General features: G+C 46.6%; 1 protein-coding gene across 4 annotated transcripts in view; it reads right to left on the bottom strand.

Moving 5' to 3' along the window:
• The window catches only part of LOC135921090 (protein rpi-1-like), a 71,934-nt gene that overhangs the window by 30,294 nt on the left and 25,138 nt on the right, over window positions 1-16,502 (bottom strand). For 3 of the 4 annotated variants that reach the window (XM_065455420.2, XM_070533823.1, XM_065455419.1), the window contains exon 6: window positions 16,047-16,236. The exons of the other annotated variant lie outside the window; for it this stretch is intronic. In XM_065455420.2, coding sequence (XP_065311492.1) covers window positions 16,111-16,236 — 126 coding nt within the window. In that variant the 3' untranslated portion in view covers window positions 16,047-16,110. Of the gene's footprint in view, window positions 1-16,046; window positions 16,237-16,502 lie in introns of those variants that run through there. 4 annotated transcript variants of the gene reach the window in all.

The following is a 16,502-nucleotide window of genomic DNA, read 5'->3' as shown; positions in this document are numbered from 1 at the left end:
TCTCAACCATGACGGCTATGGTCATATTTAATGTCCACTTATGGATTTCCTGTTATTGAACGAGAAACAGTATAAAAAAATTCAATCTGGGCCACTGTAGGTTAAAAGAGGCATACGATTCCCAACTTCCTAGGGTTTAGGGCCGCAGCGTCCTTAGAAAAACGACGGGGTCACTTACCCCCCGCCCCCCATTTCCTCTTTCTCATTAGCTCCATTAGAACAGCTACCCAAAGCTGAAGAAAGGGTAGAGACATCATTCGCATCTTTCAAGGTCGCGTCCTTTGCGCGAGGCTCAGAGCTGTAACGACACGGTGACAAGAGTCACCATTCATGGATAGCCGGGAGCGCTATACTTCGGACGCCAAGAGACACGCAGAAGCGACGAACGAATGATACGCGGTCCGAGGCCTCCCGGTAAGCGCTGAAAACGTTTCGTTTTTTTATTGTTACTTGGAAGTGTTAAGTGCTGTTTAATTTCAGCGAAAACACATCATATACCTAGGCGCGCTCAAAAAAAAATTATGGGGTTTTACGTGCCAAAACCACTTTCTGATTATGAGGCACGCCGTAGTGGAGGACTCCGGAAATTTCGACCACCTGGGGTTCTTTAACGTGTACCTAAATCTAAGTACACGGGTGTTTTCGCATTTCGCCCCCATCGAAATGCGGCCGCCGTGGCCGCGATTCAATCCCGCGACCTCGTGCTCAGCAACCCAACACCACAGCCACTGCGCAACCACGGCGGGTTCTAGGCGCGTTCAAGACCGCGTGCGTGCTTGAGCGTGAGATAGGCGTAAACGAGACACAGGACGACCAGACCATTGCTGGTCATCACTTCACTGCATGTTTACTCTTCTTTGTGGCAATGGATTATGTTGTTACGGCGCAACCAAGAGTGGCGCCAGTCAGGAGAAGACGATTTGACCTGTAGAGGTGGAACCGGTCTCGACAGCCATCTTGCTTATACGTTGTTGTCCCTCTTTTAGATATTGTAAATATATCTTTATACGTGACTTCTGCAACACAATAAATATCCGGAGGTGCGGGGTACTTACGAGAAACAACAACGGAGCTCCACAGTGGTCGTCACCTCGTACTGGACAACATGACGGACGAAACAGGACTCGACATGGCACGGCCCACATCAGTGTCTACAACCGCAACGGCTATGCTCGCTCATTCGCGGGATCGAGGAACGTTCTGCGGCACCGACCACCTCGACCTGGAAGACTGGATCGCTACGTACGAGCGTGTAAGTGCCCGCAACAAATGGGATATTCGACAATTATGTTGGCTAACTTGGTCTTCTACCCACAAGGCACGGCGAAGGTGTGGTATGACGACCGCAAGGAAGAGCTTAACTTCCGCCGCAGAGGTAAGAAACTTAGTTGGACTATGCTCGTATTTCCGTAGTTTTATCATGAATTTCGCCCAAAACCGCTCGCCCACTCACCGACTTACTTTAAACGGGCGTTGTTTTCACATGGGGCCTTCTTCAAACCAAAGCCATCGCTGGCGCCTACGCTTGCTCACGGCTTCCCCATTCCTGGCTCATAATGACCCATCTGCCGCCACTGAACTTCACACGGGTACCAGTGGCCATGGAATTGGGGCTGTACTTGTACAATGGGAGCTTAACGCAGAGCGAGTAATTGTATGCGCCAGCCACCTCTTGTCACCCGCAAAGAGGAATTCTTCAATTACCGAACGGGAGTGTCTCCTGTCAGTTTGCGCAGTTGTCAAATTCCGCCCCTAATTGCACGGCTGCACATTTCCCGTGGTTAAGAATCATCACGCCTTGCACTGGGTCTCCTTAATTAAAGACCCCATCGGACGATTGGGTGTATGGGCGCTACGGTTCCCAGAATATTGATTTCTTGTTTTATACAAGTCAGACCATTTACACAGGACGCCGACTGCCTCTCCCGTCATCCTGTAGACTGCCATGAATGTGATGCGCATGACACCGACTCTTGAGTCCTGGCTACTTCTGATCTGTACATTCGCACTGAACACTGGCGTGCTAACTGCTTACGCGTTCTCATCGATAGTCTCAATTCTTGACATTTGCAGCCCACACTGAGCATGTTTGTGCTCCGCGACGACGTTCTCTACTGTCGCTGCTTACGCCCTGAAGGGTAAGAATTTTTACTCGCTGTGCCATGCCATCTCCGGACATCACTTCCTGGGGTGAGTTGCATGACGGTCCTACTGCAGGCTACCTCGACGTTTCGCGTACATACGACCGCTTACGGCGCCATTTCTACAGGGCAGGCCTGTACCGCTCTGCGTAACGCTAAGTTGCAGCCTGTGCGCTATTTGAGCACCAAGAAAACCTACGGCGCTGACCTCTGGACGCCTTCACCCCATCGATATGCCCTGAGAACCACTCTTTCGCATCGGTGTTAATCTTCCCGGCCCTTTTCCGACGTCTAAACCTGGCAATAATTTCGTTGTTGCCGTGACTGATTACGCGACCCAGTACGCAATGACGCGAGCTTTGCGCACAAGCTGTGCAACTGAGGTGACAGATTTCCTTTTACATGACGTCATTCTCCATCACGGCGCACCCCGGTAGCTCCTCGCTGATCGCGACCACACCTTTTTGTCCCGAGGAGTTGAAGATCTAATTCGGTCCTGTTTTGCCAAGCACAAGCTTTTCACTGCCTACCACCCGTAGACAAACGGACTCATGGCGCAGCTCAATCACGCGTTGACAGAAACGCCGTCTTGGTACGTTTCTGACGACCGCAGCGATTGGGACAGCATATTACCCTTTGCGACATTCGCCTCGAATTCGCCTCTCACGAGAGCACTGTATTTTCACCCTTTACATTCTGTTCGGCCGCCACCCTTCTTTTCTCTTTGACCCACTGCTTCCTTCCTCGACGAGCACGCCCACTGAATATGCTCAAGACGCTTCGCGCGGGCTCGCACGGCACGCCAGATTGCGTGCGCCCGGCTGACTGACTCTCAGGATGCCCAGAAGGTCCGGTGTGACAGCCGACATCGGGACGTTCGATTTCTCCTGGATCCGTCGTCCTCCTACCGACGCCATGTCGCCGTGTCGGCTTGTTTGAAAAGCTGCTGCCTCGTTACACAGGGCGCTACACGATATTGCGTCAGCTTGGCGATGTGAACTACGAGATCGCTCCGCTGCACTCGCGTGTCCCCACGGACGTTGTGCTTGTGTCCCGGCTGAAACGTCGAGACGGTGCCTTTAGAGGTGGGGTTATGCCACGGCGCAACCAAGAGTGACGCCACGCAGAAGATTTAACGTGCAGAGGTGGAATCGGTCTCTGCAGCCATTTTGTTCAAGCATCAATGTCTCTTTTGTACATATTGTAAATATATCTTTATATGTGATTTCTGCAACGTGACAATATTTATGTCTTTTTAGAGAGTAGCTCTTAAGCGCCGTTTCCTGCGTTCAGCGTTGCCGCATACCTCGGCGGCGTAACCAAGAGAGCGAGCACAGAAAAACATGAATGCAATCGCAGAGCGCAGCGGGAAAGAATAGCGCGTGACTAGGAAAGTGGGCACTGACGCCACTGTGAAAGCGTGAGGCAGAGAAGGCGCGGATGGGTGACTGTCTGCACATGTGCTGAGCTGCCAGTGGCTACGGCCGCCCCGTCGCGTGGATCATGTCATCTGCACTTCCGAGGAGGAATGACAGGCTAGCGTAACATAGCGAGAGGTACCCTCGTCTGCGGCACCGTCAGTCCACGGCACCAGCGTGTGTGACGGGGTTCCCTACTCCTCCAAGCGGCAATGGCGAAGGGCTACGAGTAAGACTCCATGTGAGGCTCCCTTGGGTGCCGTCGACGCTGACACTGGTTGCACGATTTTCCCGCTAAGAAGGGCCGTTCTCGTCATTGTTGGAACGAAAGCGTGAGAAGAGCATAGTGCCGTGCAAGACAGACGACGATGGCTACAATATGGCACCAAAGTAGCGCACGTTGTCTGTATGGAAACAAATCGAGCTACTTACAGCGTTCTTTTTCTAATATAAGCTTTTCACCTATATAATTCTCATACAAAATATTGACGTGTGAAATGAAAACACGCATAGAGCAGTGCTAAAATTTCGCATTAGGAAGTATCGAAATTGTCGTTGAATTTTTCTTCGTGTCATCGTTGTCATAGGATTATTCATCGTTTTCTATTTTATTGTCTTCACAGCACCGCCGTCGCGCTGTTATGTCATCTACCAGAACATGTTGACAGTAAATTTTCCTGCAATCCTTTCAACGCTCCTAATGCGTTCAGCTGATTTCTGCGGTCAGCTCAATCTATTACGTTAATTTGACAAACATTGTCGATGGTCTCTATACTAAATATTTTCCATTGAAGCCATAATAAAAAACGTGCATTTCTCATGGCTTTAATTTCTTGCTTAGCTTTAGCAACGAAAATTTTTGCTCAGCGCTGGTTACCTAGACCATTTGCTAAGTATATTTCCCGTCCGCCGACTTCTTTGAGCGGCGCCACCCTATTTCTCAGAACGCTTGCCACACTAGAAAGGCTCACGCTTTCCACTAGGTCGTTCCTTGAATAGGCCGATCTGCGGGTCTTTAACCTATGTCAATATCGCTCATTCAAAAGTAATGTATTGACGTCAAGGTTATAGTTGAGTTATGCCAAGCCTTCAAACGAGCTTTATATCTCATCGTCGACCTTTGAACTGTGAACGTTGTTTTACTGTTTAATTACAGGGTTCGTGGGCTATGTGAACCAATAGGTTATTACACTTTCAAGGAAGAAAAATTCACAGGGTCTCTTACGTCATTCCTAAGATCATTTGAAGGAGAAAGAGAAAGCTCAAGCACCGATGCATTAAAGGCGGACACTTGACGTGCACATCCCCGTTAATACACTCAGTCAACCTTTTAATTTGCTTACTTATTCTCTTCATTATCGTAGTCATGCCCATTAATTCGCTTATAGCGCTTCACTTAGTCATATGTCTTAATCCCAAAGGTCGAGGGTTCCACTCCCACACAAGGTCGTGGGTTCGAGTGTCTTAATTTACAATATATTAATTAACAACTCACTAAAAACCTTCGCTTTCATTAACACCAAATATTGCAGGCTTGATTGCCTTAATCAACTATATCCTAAATAGCTGTGCCTTAATTGTATTCGCCTTAATTAAATACCACCAAAGGTGGTTGGTTCGACTCCTACCAAAGGACCAGGGTTCGTAGCCGTTTTGTACCTTTCGTATCGTCGACGCGCTTTCGCTCAAGGACTTTAAAGGCCGACTCACTGATGAGACATAAGGCTTTCGTAATAGCTATATCACTCACATATTTGACATTCTTCTGACAATCCAGATTAAAGGGCAATTTTGCATTGTTTTCGATACTACGTTGCACTCTGTGGTAATAATGCCGAACGATAAACTGCCTGACTGCTCGTTCGTGTGGTGATGTGTCTCGTTAATCACAGTGAGATTCAGTAATGTGGCAAGTTGGCCTGGTTGTGGATTATTCATCATACCTCCATGGGGAAGCAGCGCACTGAAACGAATTCGTGTATTCTTGGGTGTCTTCCCGTTTTCCTTGTCAGTGCGCTGCTTACCCACCCAGATATGATGATTAATCACAATGATAAATCACTTTTATTTCGAATAAACGAATTGTACCGATGTGCAAGTTTACGGCACTTACATAATTTAACACTGCGTTTTGTAAGAATCCCGCACAATGTTTCCTGCTACTTCAACATCATGAGAAACTTAGGTGAAGCAGACTCGAAGCTCGATGACTTATCTGTTGCAGCTTTTTTTTTTCGCTAGTAATCTCGGCTATATTACCGAAGGCACCAGTGATCGGTGCATGCTCCTATATTACGTTGCATCGTCTGACGGACACTTGGTGCATACGGTAGTTCACTAACACAAAAAAATGAATGATTTGGTCAACAGTATAAGAATCTTTATTCTAACATTGCTAGCAAAGGAATGAGCACCAAATTAATGCCTACTTTATTTAATGGTACTTAAGTCACTGACAAAACTTGATACGTTTTTTTTTATTCTCGTTGTTGTTATAGTAGATAAAATGGATAAAAAATGAAGAGAAAGATAACTAAAGAGGATAAATTGTAATAAATAAACAGAAAGCATGTTTATTATTTTTAGACGAACTTATTCAATTAGTACAAAGGGGGCACTTATTTTATATGCGCGTTTGTTTACATTTATTATGCAACAATATAGTCTGTGTTATCTTGCTCAAAAATTAGTAAGGTAAAGGTAACGTCTCAGAAGTTATATAAATATTTCGCAAACAATCGAGGCAGCCCTATTCCTGCATAAGGTGTACACCATTAACATCTTCTCCCGTCTTGTTTGCATGCATTAGAATACATGCCGATCATGTCCTCTGATTCCTCTCGCAAATATTGACTGTAGGTATTCAACACATATTCTAACAATATTTTCAGTACCCCTAAAAGAAGTTGATCACATTTAATTGAGCTTGCTCTTTGCAGCTTTACCTGCACGAGAATTTAGGCGAACGCTGTGCGCGATTGTATCGTGAGAGGTACATGATGGAGCCAAATAGAATTTCCTTTATATTCTTAAAGCGCAAATTCTTTGGATCAGCAAGTACCTCTGGACGGTCTTGGCAAACATAATACACCACAGAATAATGGATTGGAATGTTCCGTATGTATTCACAATATTAAGCGTTCTAAAATTTTTTATAACTAAGTGGAGGAAATACACAAGTGGCCTTGCTTCGCGGGAAGATCCTGACGAAAAACAATTGCGTACTCGTGGTCTGAGCAATCGTTGAATCGTTTGTATTGTTCCCATGTTCTTTCAGTAATCGCTGATTTCCTTCGATGTTAAGAATTCATTTGCTTCCATTTCGCGTTGCGTCATGCAGAAAGTCGCAAGTCAAATTCTTGCTGCATTTACATTGTCATTTTCTCACTACGAAGTTGGGAAATAGAGTACCGAAAATTTTATTAGTGCACATTAAGGCCCAAGAAAAATCTGCCAGTTACATTTTGTTGATTTTTCATATCGGGCTGTCTTCTCACACTGTAAATACACTGTGAACGTTTTTGTAAGCGGCGCTTTATTTTTTGAAACGCTACGATTGTGCACTTGATAAAGTACGCTGCGAATTTTGTGGGATCAAAACGCGATGTAGTTCACGAAATGTATATGGGGTATCTTGCAGCTTCCAAAAACATGTCTTGCAGCGAAGAGTCAAGCGAAATTTTGGAAGCAAATTTAGCATATCAGTTGGAAATACTGTTTGTTACGAAGGTGTTTTTACTTATCAAGTGTGTAACATGACTTCATCAAGTAACAAGGAAGGGCTTTGCTTTTGCGTTCAGAGACGCGCGCAACGCAAATGTATTATTGCCGCAGATCTCGACGCGATAATTGGCGATGAATATAGGCATTCAAAACTAAATCATTCAGCATTTGGTTCAGTGGTAATTGAAAGATTCAAGAAACTGGTGACATATCCTCCAATGACAATCGCTTCTTGCATTGCAATCATGTTGCATGATTGCTAGGCATAATTTTCGTTAGAATTTTCTGCCATTTCAAGAGGTGGGGTGTACACCTGGTTCACTAATCTAGGTTACCCTACTTTTATTGCATAACTCATCTCGATTGACAATGTAGTATACATAGACTTTGTTCTTTTCTATTCCATCCCACTAATTTTTCCAAGTGTAATAAAGGATGCTTCAATCATCTTTCTTTGTCAATATCCTTCAAATAATATCTACATGGTTTCTATTTATCTAAATTTACTCTAACACTGCTCGCTATTTTATCGAATGTGAAAGCAAGAGCATCGTCACCTTTGTAGGCAGCAAGAAAGGAAGCAAGAGGAATATTAGCAAAGTTGCTGGGATTCTTAATACATTTCTTTCCTGCAACCGTCTCTCAAATTCTTCTAGCCAGCAAAAATATTTTGACAAAATACAGGTAAAAAAACCATCGTGCATGCTTCGAGGTCAAGCACACCCCTTTAGCATAGATATAAACCCAGCGTGCATTACAAAGTACACCGGCATTCATTTTCTTGTGTCGGTATAAATATGTATTGGATATGGAATGTCATGCGTTCATAGTTTACATCCTCCTTTCTGAAATTCACCAACAACTACAGCTTCGGGGAGCGTAGGCTGTGCTTGACAGAAATAAATAAGCTGCATGTTCAGCTCACGTTGAGCACTTTTCCCAGTTCGGCGATGAAGAGATCAAACACATCATGCAGCTGATAAAAAACTACAATATGGTTGTCGTCGCAAGACCCTTCTTAGTAAAATTGCGTACTAAGCAACACTCTGTGTCTTGTCGTTAATTATTTAGAAATGAAAATAATAGTGTGCATTAAAAAGTATGCTGGGCGCTGATGGGTTAGCTATGTCACGCGAAATTGACACAGCGAAACTTGACGAAAATATTTCGTCATTAAAACATTTTACGAAAAGAGTGGTTTAGCAAATATGATAACGCTAGTAAGTTCCGAAAGCTTACATTGCCTGCCGCTGCAGGACCGGGCACTGTAGTCGACAACAGAGATGCATGCAATGGTAAAACAGGTGCGAACTTCTGCACTCGCGCTTAAAAAAGCGGAAGTCCACTCATGAAATATAAACGCCCGTCGCAGCACTCTACCTAGGAAGGTAATTTTACGATAAGGAAGCAGCAACCTTATGAACATAATTATACCGACGGGCACTGCTCGAGATGTCTGATAAGCGATAAAACGTGTTTTTGCTGCTGATTGGCCAGAGGCCCTAACTGATGGCCATGGATGGCGGGTGCTTGAAACTTAGTCGCGCATTCTAATTGGTCATTGTAAGGTGTATAGAGTCGTCTTGTTCCATAAATGTGGCGAACCTGCACTGCTGTGATTTCATTAACATTGCGCTTTTCTACTTCCTTGTGCTTGTTATGTGACAAAGTAAGTAAGCAAGTAAGCACGTAATGGCTTCGATTTTCGTACTCTGTACGTACGATACTAAACTGTAGGAACAAACAGAAGTGTTGGTGACCCTCCATGAAGACCATCTCGTTTCTCAGCGGTTTGTTTCTAGCGCTTTTATTGTTGTTCTCGCAAGTTTAAGCTTCTTGACACTAGTAGGACTGCGGGTACATACTTTGCCAAACGAATTTGAGGCTTTTTGCACGTGAACGGAAAGAATAACAAAACATGTAAAGGACTGCCATTACCAAAACTTGTGGCGGTTAGCTAATTAGCTGCCGTCGTGCATGCTGTTAGCCCCAGTCTTCTATTATATTGCTGAATCATTTCTTCAATTCTACACTAAGTCCTAGGGCTTTTGCATCTGCTCTCGCGTTTTTCTGAACCTGCAGCCTCCGGTGTGAGAAAACGCATAAACGTGGTGGATGAAAATCCTGTCTATGAGAACGAAACGAGACATCACTGCGATAACATAATACAAAAATGACCTACCCTTCCCCCACCGGAAAATTCGGGTAAGCGAAGCTTGTCCTGTGGGCACTTCATCTTCGTCACGGTTAACTAACCCAGCAGGTAACCGCGCCGGATCGCTTGGGCTTCCCGCTCCCTCAGCTCAGGAACTTCTTTTCGTTGCTGTCGCATCGCGGGGTCTCGGGCGGCTCTAACAATATTGGCAAATGCTCGATGCGCCGCAAGGGATAGGTATTCACAAATAGTGCCGTGACAAATGCTATCGATGTCTATTAGCTATGCGTGGCATGGGCAATGAATTCCTTATGGTAAAGATGACGCGGCAATGAAAGCGACTGAACAGGTGGCTCTAAAAGGTGTAAAATATGTAGGTACTAAAATTTTGAGGTTGACTACCTAATGAGGTGGGTTATTGCAATTGGCTTTCATTAAAAACATAAACACAATTATGAACCTATTTTATGTCCACTGGAGGATCCTGCGATCACCAATTAGCCATATCCTACACCATCTAACACCAACTAGCCCCTTTCCATTTCGATCACCGCACCTAGACTTCTGCCTTCCTTGACTGCGCTTCCCTTCTCTTGGCACTCATTCTGTAACCCTAATGGTCCACCGTTTATCTAACCTACGCATTACATGGCTTGCCCAGCGCTTCAGTTATCCTTCGTAAATATACTTTATAAATAGTCTCCAGCTCTTAATCCGTTGTTCGCGTAACGTTTTCGTGGAGGGTGCCGTTCTCCGTCCTCGCCACGGAGCTCCGCAATGGCCGCACCGTCCTGCTTTCAGCCACGGCGCCTGGTGACGACACCTCGTCTGCTTCTACTCCTGCGACCCCGACAACAACGTACGTTACGATTACCAATCCACGCGATCCTGGCATTCTCTCCAGCCAAGATAATGTCGACGTTGAGGACTGCATGAGCGTGTTAGCCGAAACAACCAGTGGGACCCTACCATTATGCCAGTGAATGTCCTCTTCTACTTAGGCGGAACTCCTCGAGTCTCGTTTCGGTCACACAAGGACGAAATCTCTAGCTGGGCTGCTTTCAAGGAAATTCTCAGTGACCTCTTTGGAAATCCCATCGGCCAGCAGCTGGCTGTTAGAAAAGTTTGCTACCCAAGTTCAGTCTTCTACATACTGAATAGTATGCCTCGTACATACAAGACGTGCTCGCTCTTTGCCGGAAAGTCGACGAGGAAATGGCCGAGGATGACAAGGTCGGCCACGTACTCAAAGGGATCGCGGACGATACGTTCAACTTGTTAGTCTTCAACAATGTCACCACCAACGACGTCATTGTCAAGGAAAGCTGCCACTTTGAGCTCGCCAAAAGCTCCCGCGTCATTCCCCAGTTCTCCCGGCTTCCTAACGCGGCTACGACATCGTCTTGCGTCGACCTTACAGCTTCACCACGTTGAAATGAGCATGTTACACGTATTGTTCGCCGCGAGCTCGAGGCTACAAGGGCTGCGCCGTTCCACCCACGCCAACCTGACCCCACCATTCACCAAGCAGCCCCAACGATCTCCCTCATTCAGGCGATTGTGCGGCAAGACTTTGCAAACCTCGGTTTTCCTGCTGCCTGCTCCGTCTCCCGACCTACCACCCGACCGGTGCCGACAGCTACATCTCAGAACGATCTGTATTCCCCTTCCAGATAACACAACCCTACCGGGTGGATAACTCCGAACGACAAGCACATTTGCTTGCTTCGCATCCGCATTGGCCACGTCACGCGCCACTGCCGCACCTCCTGCACGACACCGTATTCGAGCTCCTTTTCCCCGTCTCCTCGCCCATATGCCGACCCGCGCCGTTAGTCGCCTAGCCGTACGCCTCTTTCCTCTGACGTATCCGTCGATGACAGTCGTCCTGCTCGCTCACCGTCTCTGCAGCGCCGTTAGTTCCCGTCGCTCCAACCACGCCGCTATTCGTCGCCGACTAATAATGGACCCTCCCGCACGGAAAAATAGTCTATGCAGCTCCTGGGGGTGGTGCTGCGTTATCTTCGTCGTGTCGAAATCTTCCATTGACGCTCCCAGTGAACCAGAAGTTCCTTGATGTCCACGCCGACGGGGTCTCTGACAGCGTTAATAGATACTGGAGACCCGGTATCCATAGCGAGTAGTATCCTTCGTCGTCGATTGAGGAACGTTCTCACGTCTGACCCTACACGAGCCGTACGCGCGGCCGATGGCAGCACTGTTGCCGTCACTGAAATGTGTACTTCCCATATAAGTATGGCCGACCGCCACGTCCCTGTTTTTTTTTTTTGCAGTGCTGATCAATTGCCCCCATGGTCTAATCCTCGGACTCGACCTTCTTACGATGTATTGAGCTTTCATCGACTGTTGTGCTGGCACCGTTTGCTTCGAACTTCCTCGAGTCGCGCAAATTGGTGTCGAACTGCCGAACGACTTTAGTATGACCGCCTTCGTCTGCCTGCGGCCTAAAGCCGAGAGTTTCGTCAATTTACTATCACGTTTTCCTGTGCCCAATAATGATTACGCGACAAACCTTTTCCTGATGTCCTTTCGATGCGCAATATCACTGTGCCCCACACCGTCGTCACCGTCGCCAGTAACCCGACATGCCTCCCCGTCATCAATTTTGCCTGAAGAGGAAGTTTTACCCCAAGGCATATTGGTTTCAGTGCTGCGTGCTATAGGAGATGACCACGTCACGACGTTTTCAGTAGACGCCTGCTCACACTCTTCGCCATGTCCACAAGATGATATTTGCACCGACGCAACATTTCGTCCCATATTTGCTGCGGACCTATTGCCTGAACGAGCAGCAGCTCTGTCTTGCCTTTTGGTTTCCTACCATGATATCTTCGACCTTAACAATCGCCAATTGAGCTAGACTTCAATTGTTAAGCATCGCATAAATACTGGCGATGCCAGTCCTATTCATCGCCAGCCATATCGAGTTTCTGCTTCAGAGCGTAAGATTATTGAAGATGAATTGAACCAGATGCTTGCCAAAGGCATTGTTGAACCTTCGTCGAGCCCTTGAGCGTCGGCTGTGGTGCTTGTTAAAAAGAAAGATGGCACATGGCATTTCTGCGCAGATTATCGTCATGTAAACTGCATTACCAAGAAAGACGTCTACCCCTTGACTCGCATTGACGACGCTCTCGATTATCTCCCCGGTGCCAACTAGTTTTCATCAATAGACCTTCGGTCTGGTTATTTGAAAATTTCTGTGGATGAAAGACCAAGATAAGCCCGCGTTCGTCACTCCTGATGGTCTATATCAATTCAATATGTTATACCGTTCGATCTATGCAACGCCCCAGCATAGTTTGAACGTATCATGGACTCCTTGCTTCAAATGGTCAACATGCCTGTGCTGCCTAGACGACGTTCTCGTATTTTCGCATACATTTGAGACACACTTTAAATTTTTGTCAGCTGTTCTTCAAGTCTACCGCGAGTCTGGGCTCACATGAAATTCATCGAAGTGTCACTTCGGTCGACGGCAAATTACAGTGCTGGACCACCTCGTCGACGCTTCTGGCATTCAACCAGACCAGGAGAAAATTCGTGCTGTCAGGCCATTTACAGTACCTCAGTGTCTCAAAGACGGCGGAAGTTTTGTAGGACTCTGCTCCTACGTCCGAGGCTTCGTTCGAAACTTCGCAGCGATTTCCCGACCGCTTACTGATCTTCTGAACAAGGACGTGGTGTTTACGTGGGGCCTCGCTCAAACTGCCGCGTTTGCCCACCTGACCAACATTCTCACTACGCCACCTATACTGGCCCACTTCGATCCGTCGTCTCCTACAGAGGTGCGTACTGATGCCAGTGGTCATGGTGTCGGAGCCGTCTTAGCGCAGCGCCAGCAACGTCAAGATCGTCTTATCGCCTACGCTAGGCGCCTCCTCACAGCAGCGAAGGGCAACTATATTATAACAGATCGTGAATGCCTGGCGCTCGTATGGGCGGTTTCCAAATTCCGCCCGTATTTGTATGTCACGAACTTCTCCTTAATCACTAATCCCCACGCGATCTGCTGACTTTCCTCACTCAACTGATATGTTTAAGTGTCCCGTGATATTTATCAACGTCATCAGGCAAGCTTCGCTTTACATACATTTCAACGTATACGTTAAATCCACCTAATTGTTTTCTGTTTTTGTATGGGCTTGTTACGGGCGAATAGCTCTAGCTAGCTGTCATTATAGTCTGTGTTAGAAGCTGTCGTGTTTATGTGTGCACTTATGACCATCAATTATACGTTCATATAGTAAGAAACCTTTGCCTTCTGCAGAAATGCCACCACAACCTTGGCTCGCTGCCTACTCGCCTTCCGCTTGTCGACTTGACTGGAAACTTCAGGATCTAATGTAGCATGGTGTGTGTGCGTGTCTGTATTCCTTCATTCCGTCTGTATACTTCGTCTGTATACCAACAAGCCAAGCATGCAACCTTACTAATGGAGAGGTGCCGCGGTCAAGTGTGCGCTTTGTTTCCACAACGAGTGAAGATATTTCAACGAAATATGTGTGTTAGCTTCCCACTGATAGCAAAACTGTGTTGTCATGATTACATACCAACATGCAGTGGCCCTTTTTATGCATATTGTGTTACCTGGGTAATGTTTCTGCATGCGAGATTTTCGTAAATGCTAACGAATGCTGAAACGCTAAGCCTTACAATCAATCGACTATACAATCAAATAAACAGCCAAGGATGTTTATCTCTTACACAAAATATTTTACAGGTGCAGAATACAGGAGGAGGCCCTATAGCCTTTCACTGAATGGCGCCCTCCTTCGCAGACTGCGTGGTAGCGCTCATAGAAACAGTTCCGTAATGTGGGTTGTGTGCGTTTGCGCGTGCTTGCCTTTATTTTGATAGCACATAAATTGGCACTCAATGAGCATTTCTGCCGTCGCCGTCCCCATGAGGTGCCGTTTGAGTGAAAACTTGCGAGGGGGAGCTGGAGAACGCGGTTCAGTCTCGCGTGCGTGAGCGAGGAACGCGGCCGAAAGCGCGCCATCAGCTGTGGCGCACGAGGCAGGGGGCTGAGGCGAGGGAGGAGGGGCGTTCTTCTGTGGCGGCAGCTACGGTGCCTCGATGTCCTCCTCACCTATCGCTCCACACAGAGTGGACAGAATCTGGGCTTTTCCTACAGCGTTGGCAACGCGAACACAAAGAAACGTGAATCGCGGACGCCGTAGTTGACGCCTTTGGCGGACGCCTTAGGGACGCATTGCCGGCGCTCATGTGTCTTGAAAGAGGTCTGCGACGTGGCTAAAGTGCGTGCCCGCGCGGGTCTCATCTTCAACGGGAACTACGGTGTTTGCAGAGTGCGCGTAGTGCTAGTAGCTTCGTATGTGCTGTGCTTTCGACGTTTCGTATGCGTTGAACCGACAGATGCATAGAGGTCAATTGGCTCGCGGCTGCTGCGGCGATTCCTAACTCCAGCATTTTTTAAACAGTTTCCGCTGTCATCGAGTGATATCCGTTCGTTTCTACCTGTGCGCGCGTGACACCATGCTGGTTAATTTAGCTAAAACATGTTGACCGCCTAGTTGGTGTAAATCCATGATAGAATGTGTGAGCGCGACTGAAGAAGACGTAGAAAGAAGCAAACACACAAAGACATTGCTCTCCCTGTGTCTCTTTCTTTTCACGTCCTCGTTGAGTGACGCCTACACGTTCGATTACTGGTAATTTAGTTAGTAAACGAATGTTTACAAGTTTACACGGCCGCTAAAACTACTTCGTACAGCTATCTACTAAGGTGCTATCGCAATCGGTGCTTCGCCTTTCGGGTGTGACTGCGAATTTCTTTTTTTTTTCTTGTCGTATCGTATTGCTCTCATCTATCGCATCCCTTTCCCCTCCCCCTGTGCTTGGTAGTCATCGAGAGATAATATCTGGGTAATATCAATGAGTTTCCTTTGCCTTTCTCTCTCTCTCTCTCTCTTTCTGTGACTTCATGTACCTAGTAAGCCTGCGATATTACTCTGACAGCTACAGTGACAAGTGAATGAATACACTTTAAAAATGAATGACACTGTGAAGCAATAAAAATCATGACAAGATGCATGCGGTTCAGTGCATTAGATGGTAACTCTATTGCTATACTATTGTTATTGTTTTGTATAACATCTATTGTTATACAAAATGATGTTTACAAACGGCCAAAATATTTCCAAGCAGGTTTAGTACTTGAGAAAAGTAGGTAAATGGTGGCACATCAATCGTCTCTCTCAAATTTTATTGCTATAACATTAACCCGCCTAATGTGCAGGTCGACGGTGTCGCCGACAACCAAGCGACGACGAAACGGGCACTCCCTTTGCATAGGATCACTGTGGAGGGCACGGATGAGCTAAGAAAGCAGCCGTAAAAAAGAAATACGAAAAGACGCTGCCGCAACCAACATTTCCTAATCATTGCAGAAAACTTCACTACGTAACAACCACACCTGCACGTTTCGCTGCCGATCGCACTTTGACATCGTATCAGCGTCCATCATCTTTTCTTCAATGTTCAACACAATTTCAGCAAACTGCGATGATAATCAGGGTGTCAAGAAGTAAGAGGGTATTGTAAATATTACTGTCGACATGCTGCTCTGAAGCAAAGTGCACATTTATTCCAATAGACAAGAATAAACATAGCGTAGTAGACAAGGACATCACGGTGCAATACGTTCAGTAAAAAGCCGAGCCGATGCAGTATGTGCCATACGGTGGTTCGCTCTGGGTTCTCCAGGATTAAGTGCACTTGTGGTAAGGACGACCGCTTGCTGTTGGCCATCGGCCTGAAAAACAGAATGACACCATTAGCGTAAACAGTTACTGCCGCTATTCAACAAAAATTTACTTTCGCCCGAAAGGAGAAGCACTGAACGCGATACCAATCTCGTAAAGTGCTATACACAAAGAGGTTAGTAGTTTTACCAGCTGTATAAACGGCGGTACCCGTTACCTTACTAAGTTAATTGCAATACATTGGCACGTACGCACAGGCAAACATCAACACGTCTCACTCAATGACCGCGGCACTCGCTGTGAAAGCGCTCGCGGT

This window comes from Dermacentor albipictus, chromosome 2, assembly GCF_038994185.2.
Source record: "Dermacentor albipictus isolate Rhodes 1998 colony chromosome 2, USDA_Dalb.pri_finalv2, whole genome shotgun sequence".
NCBI classification, from domain to species: domain Eukaryota; kingdom Metazoa; phylum Arthropoda; class Arachnida; order Ixodida; family Ixodidae; genus Dermacentor; species Dermacentor albipictus.
Note: the sequence above shows the minus strand (reverse complement) of the source record. Positions and strands in the feature narration are given on the sequence as shown.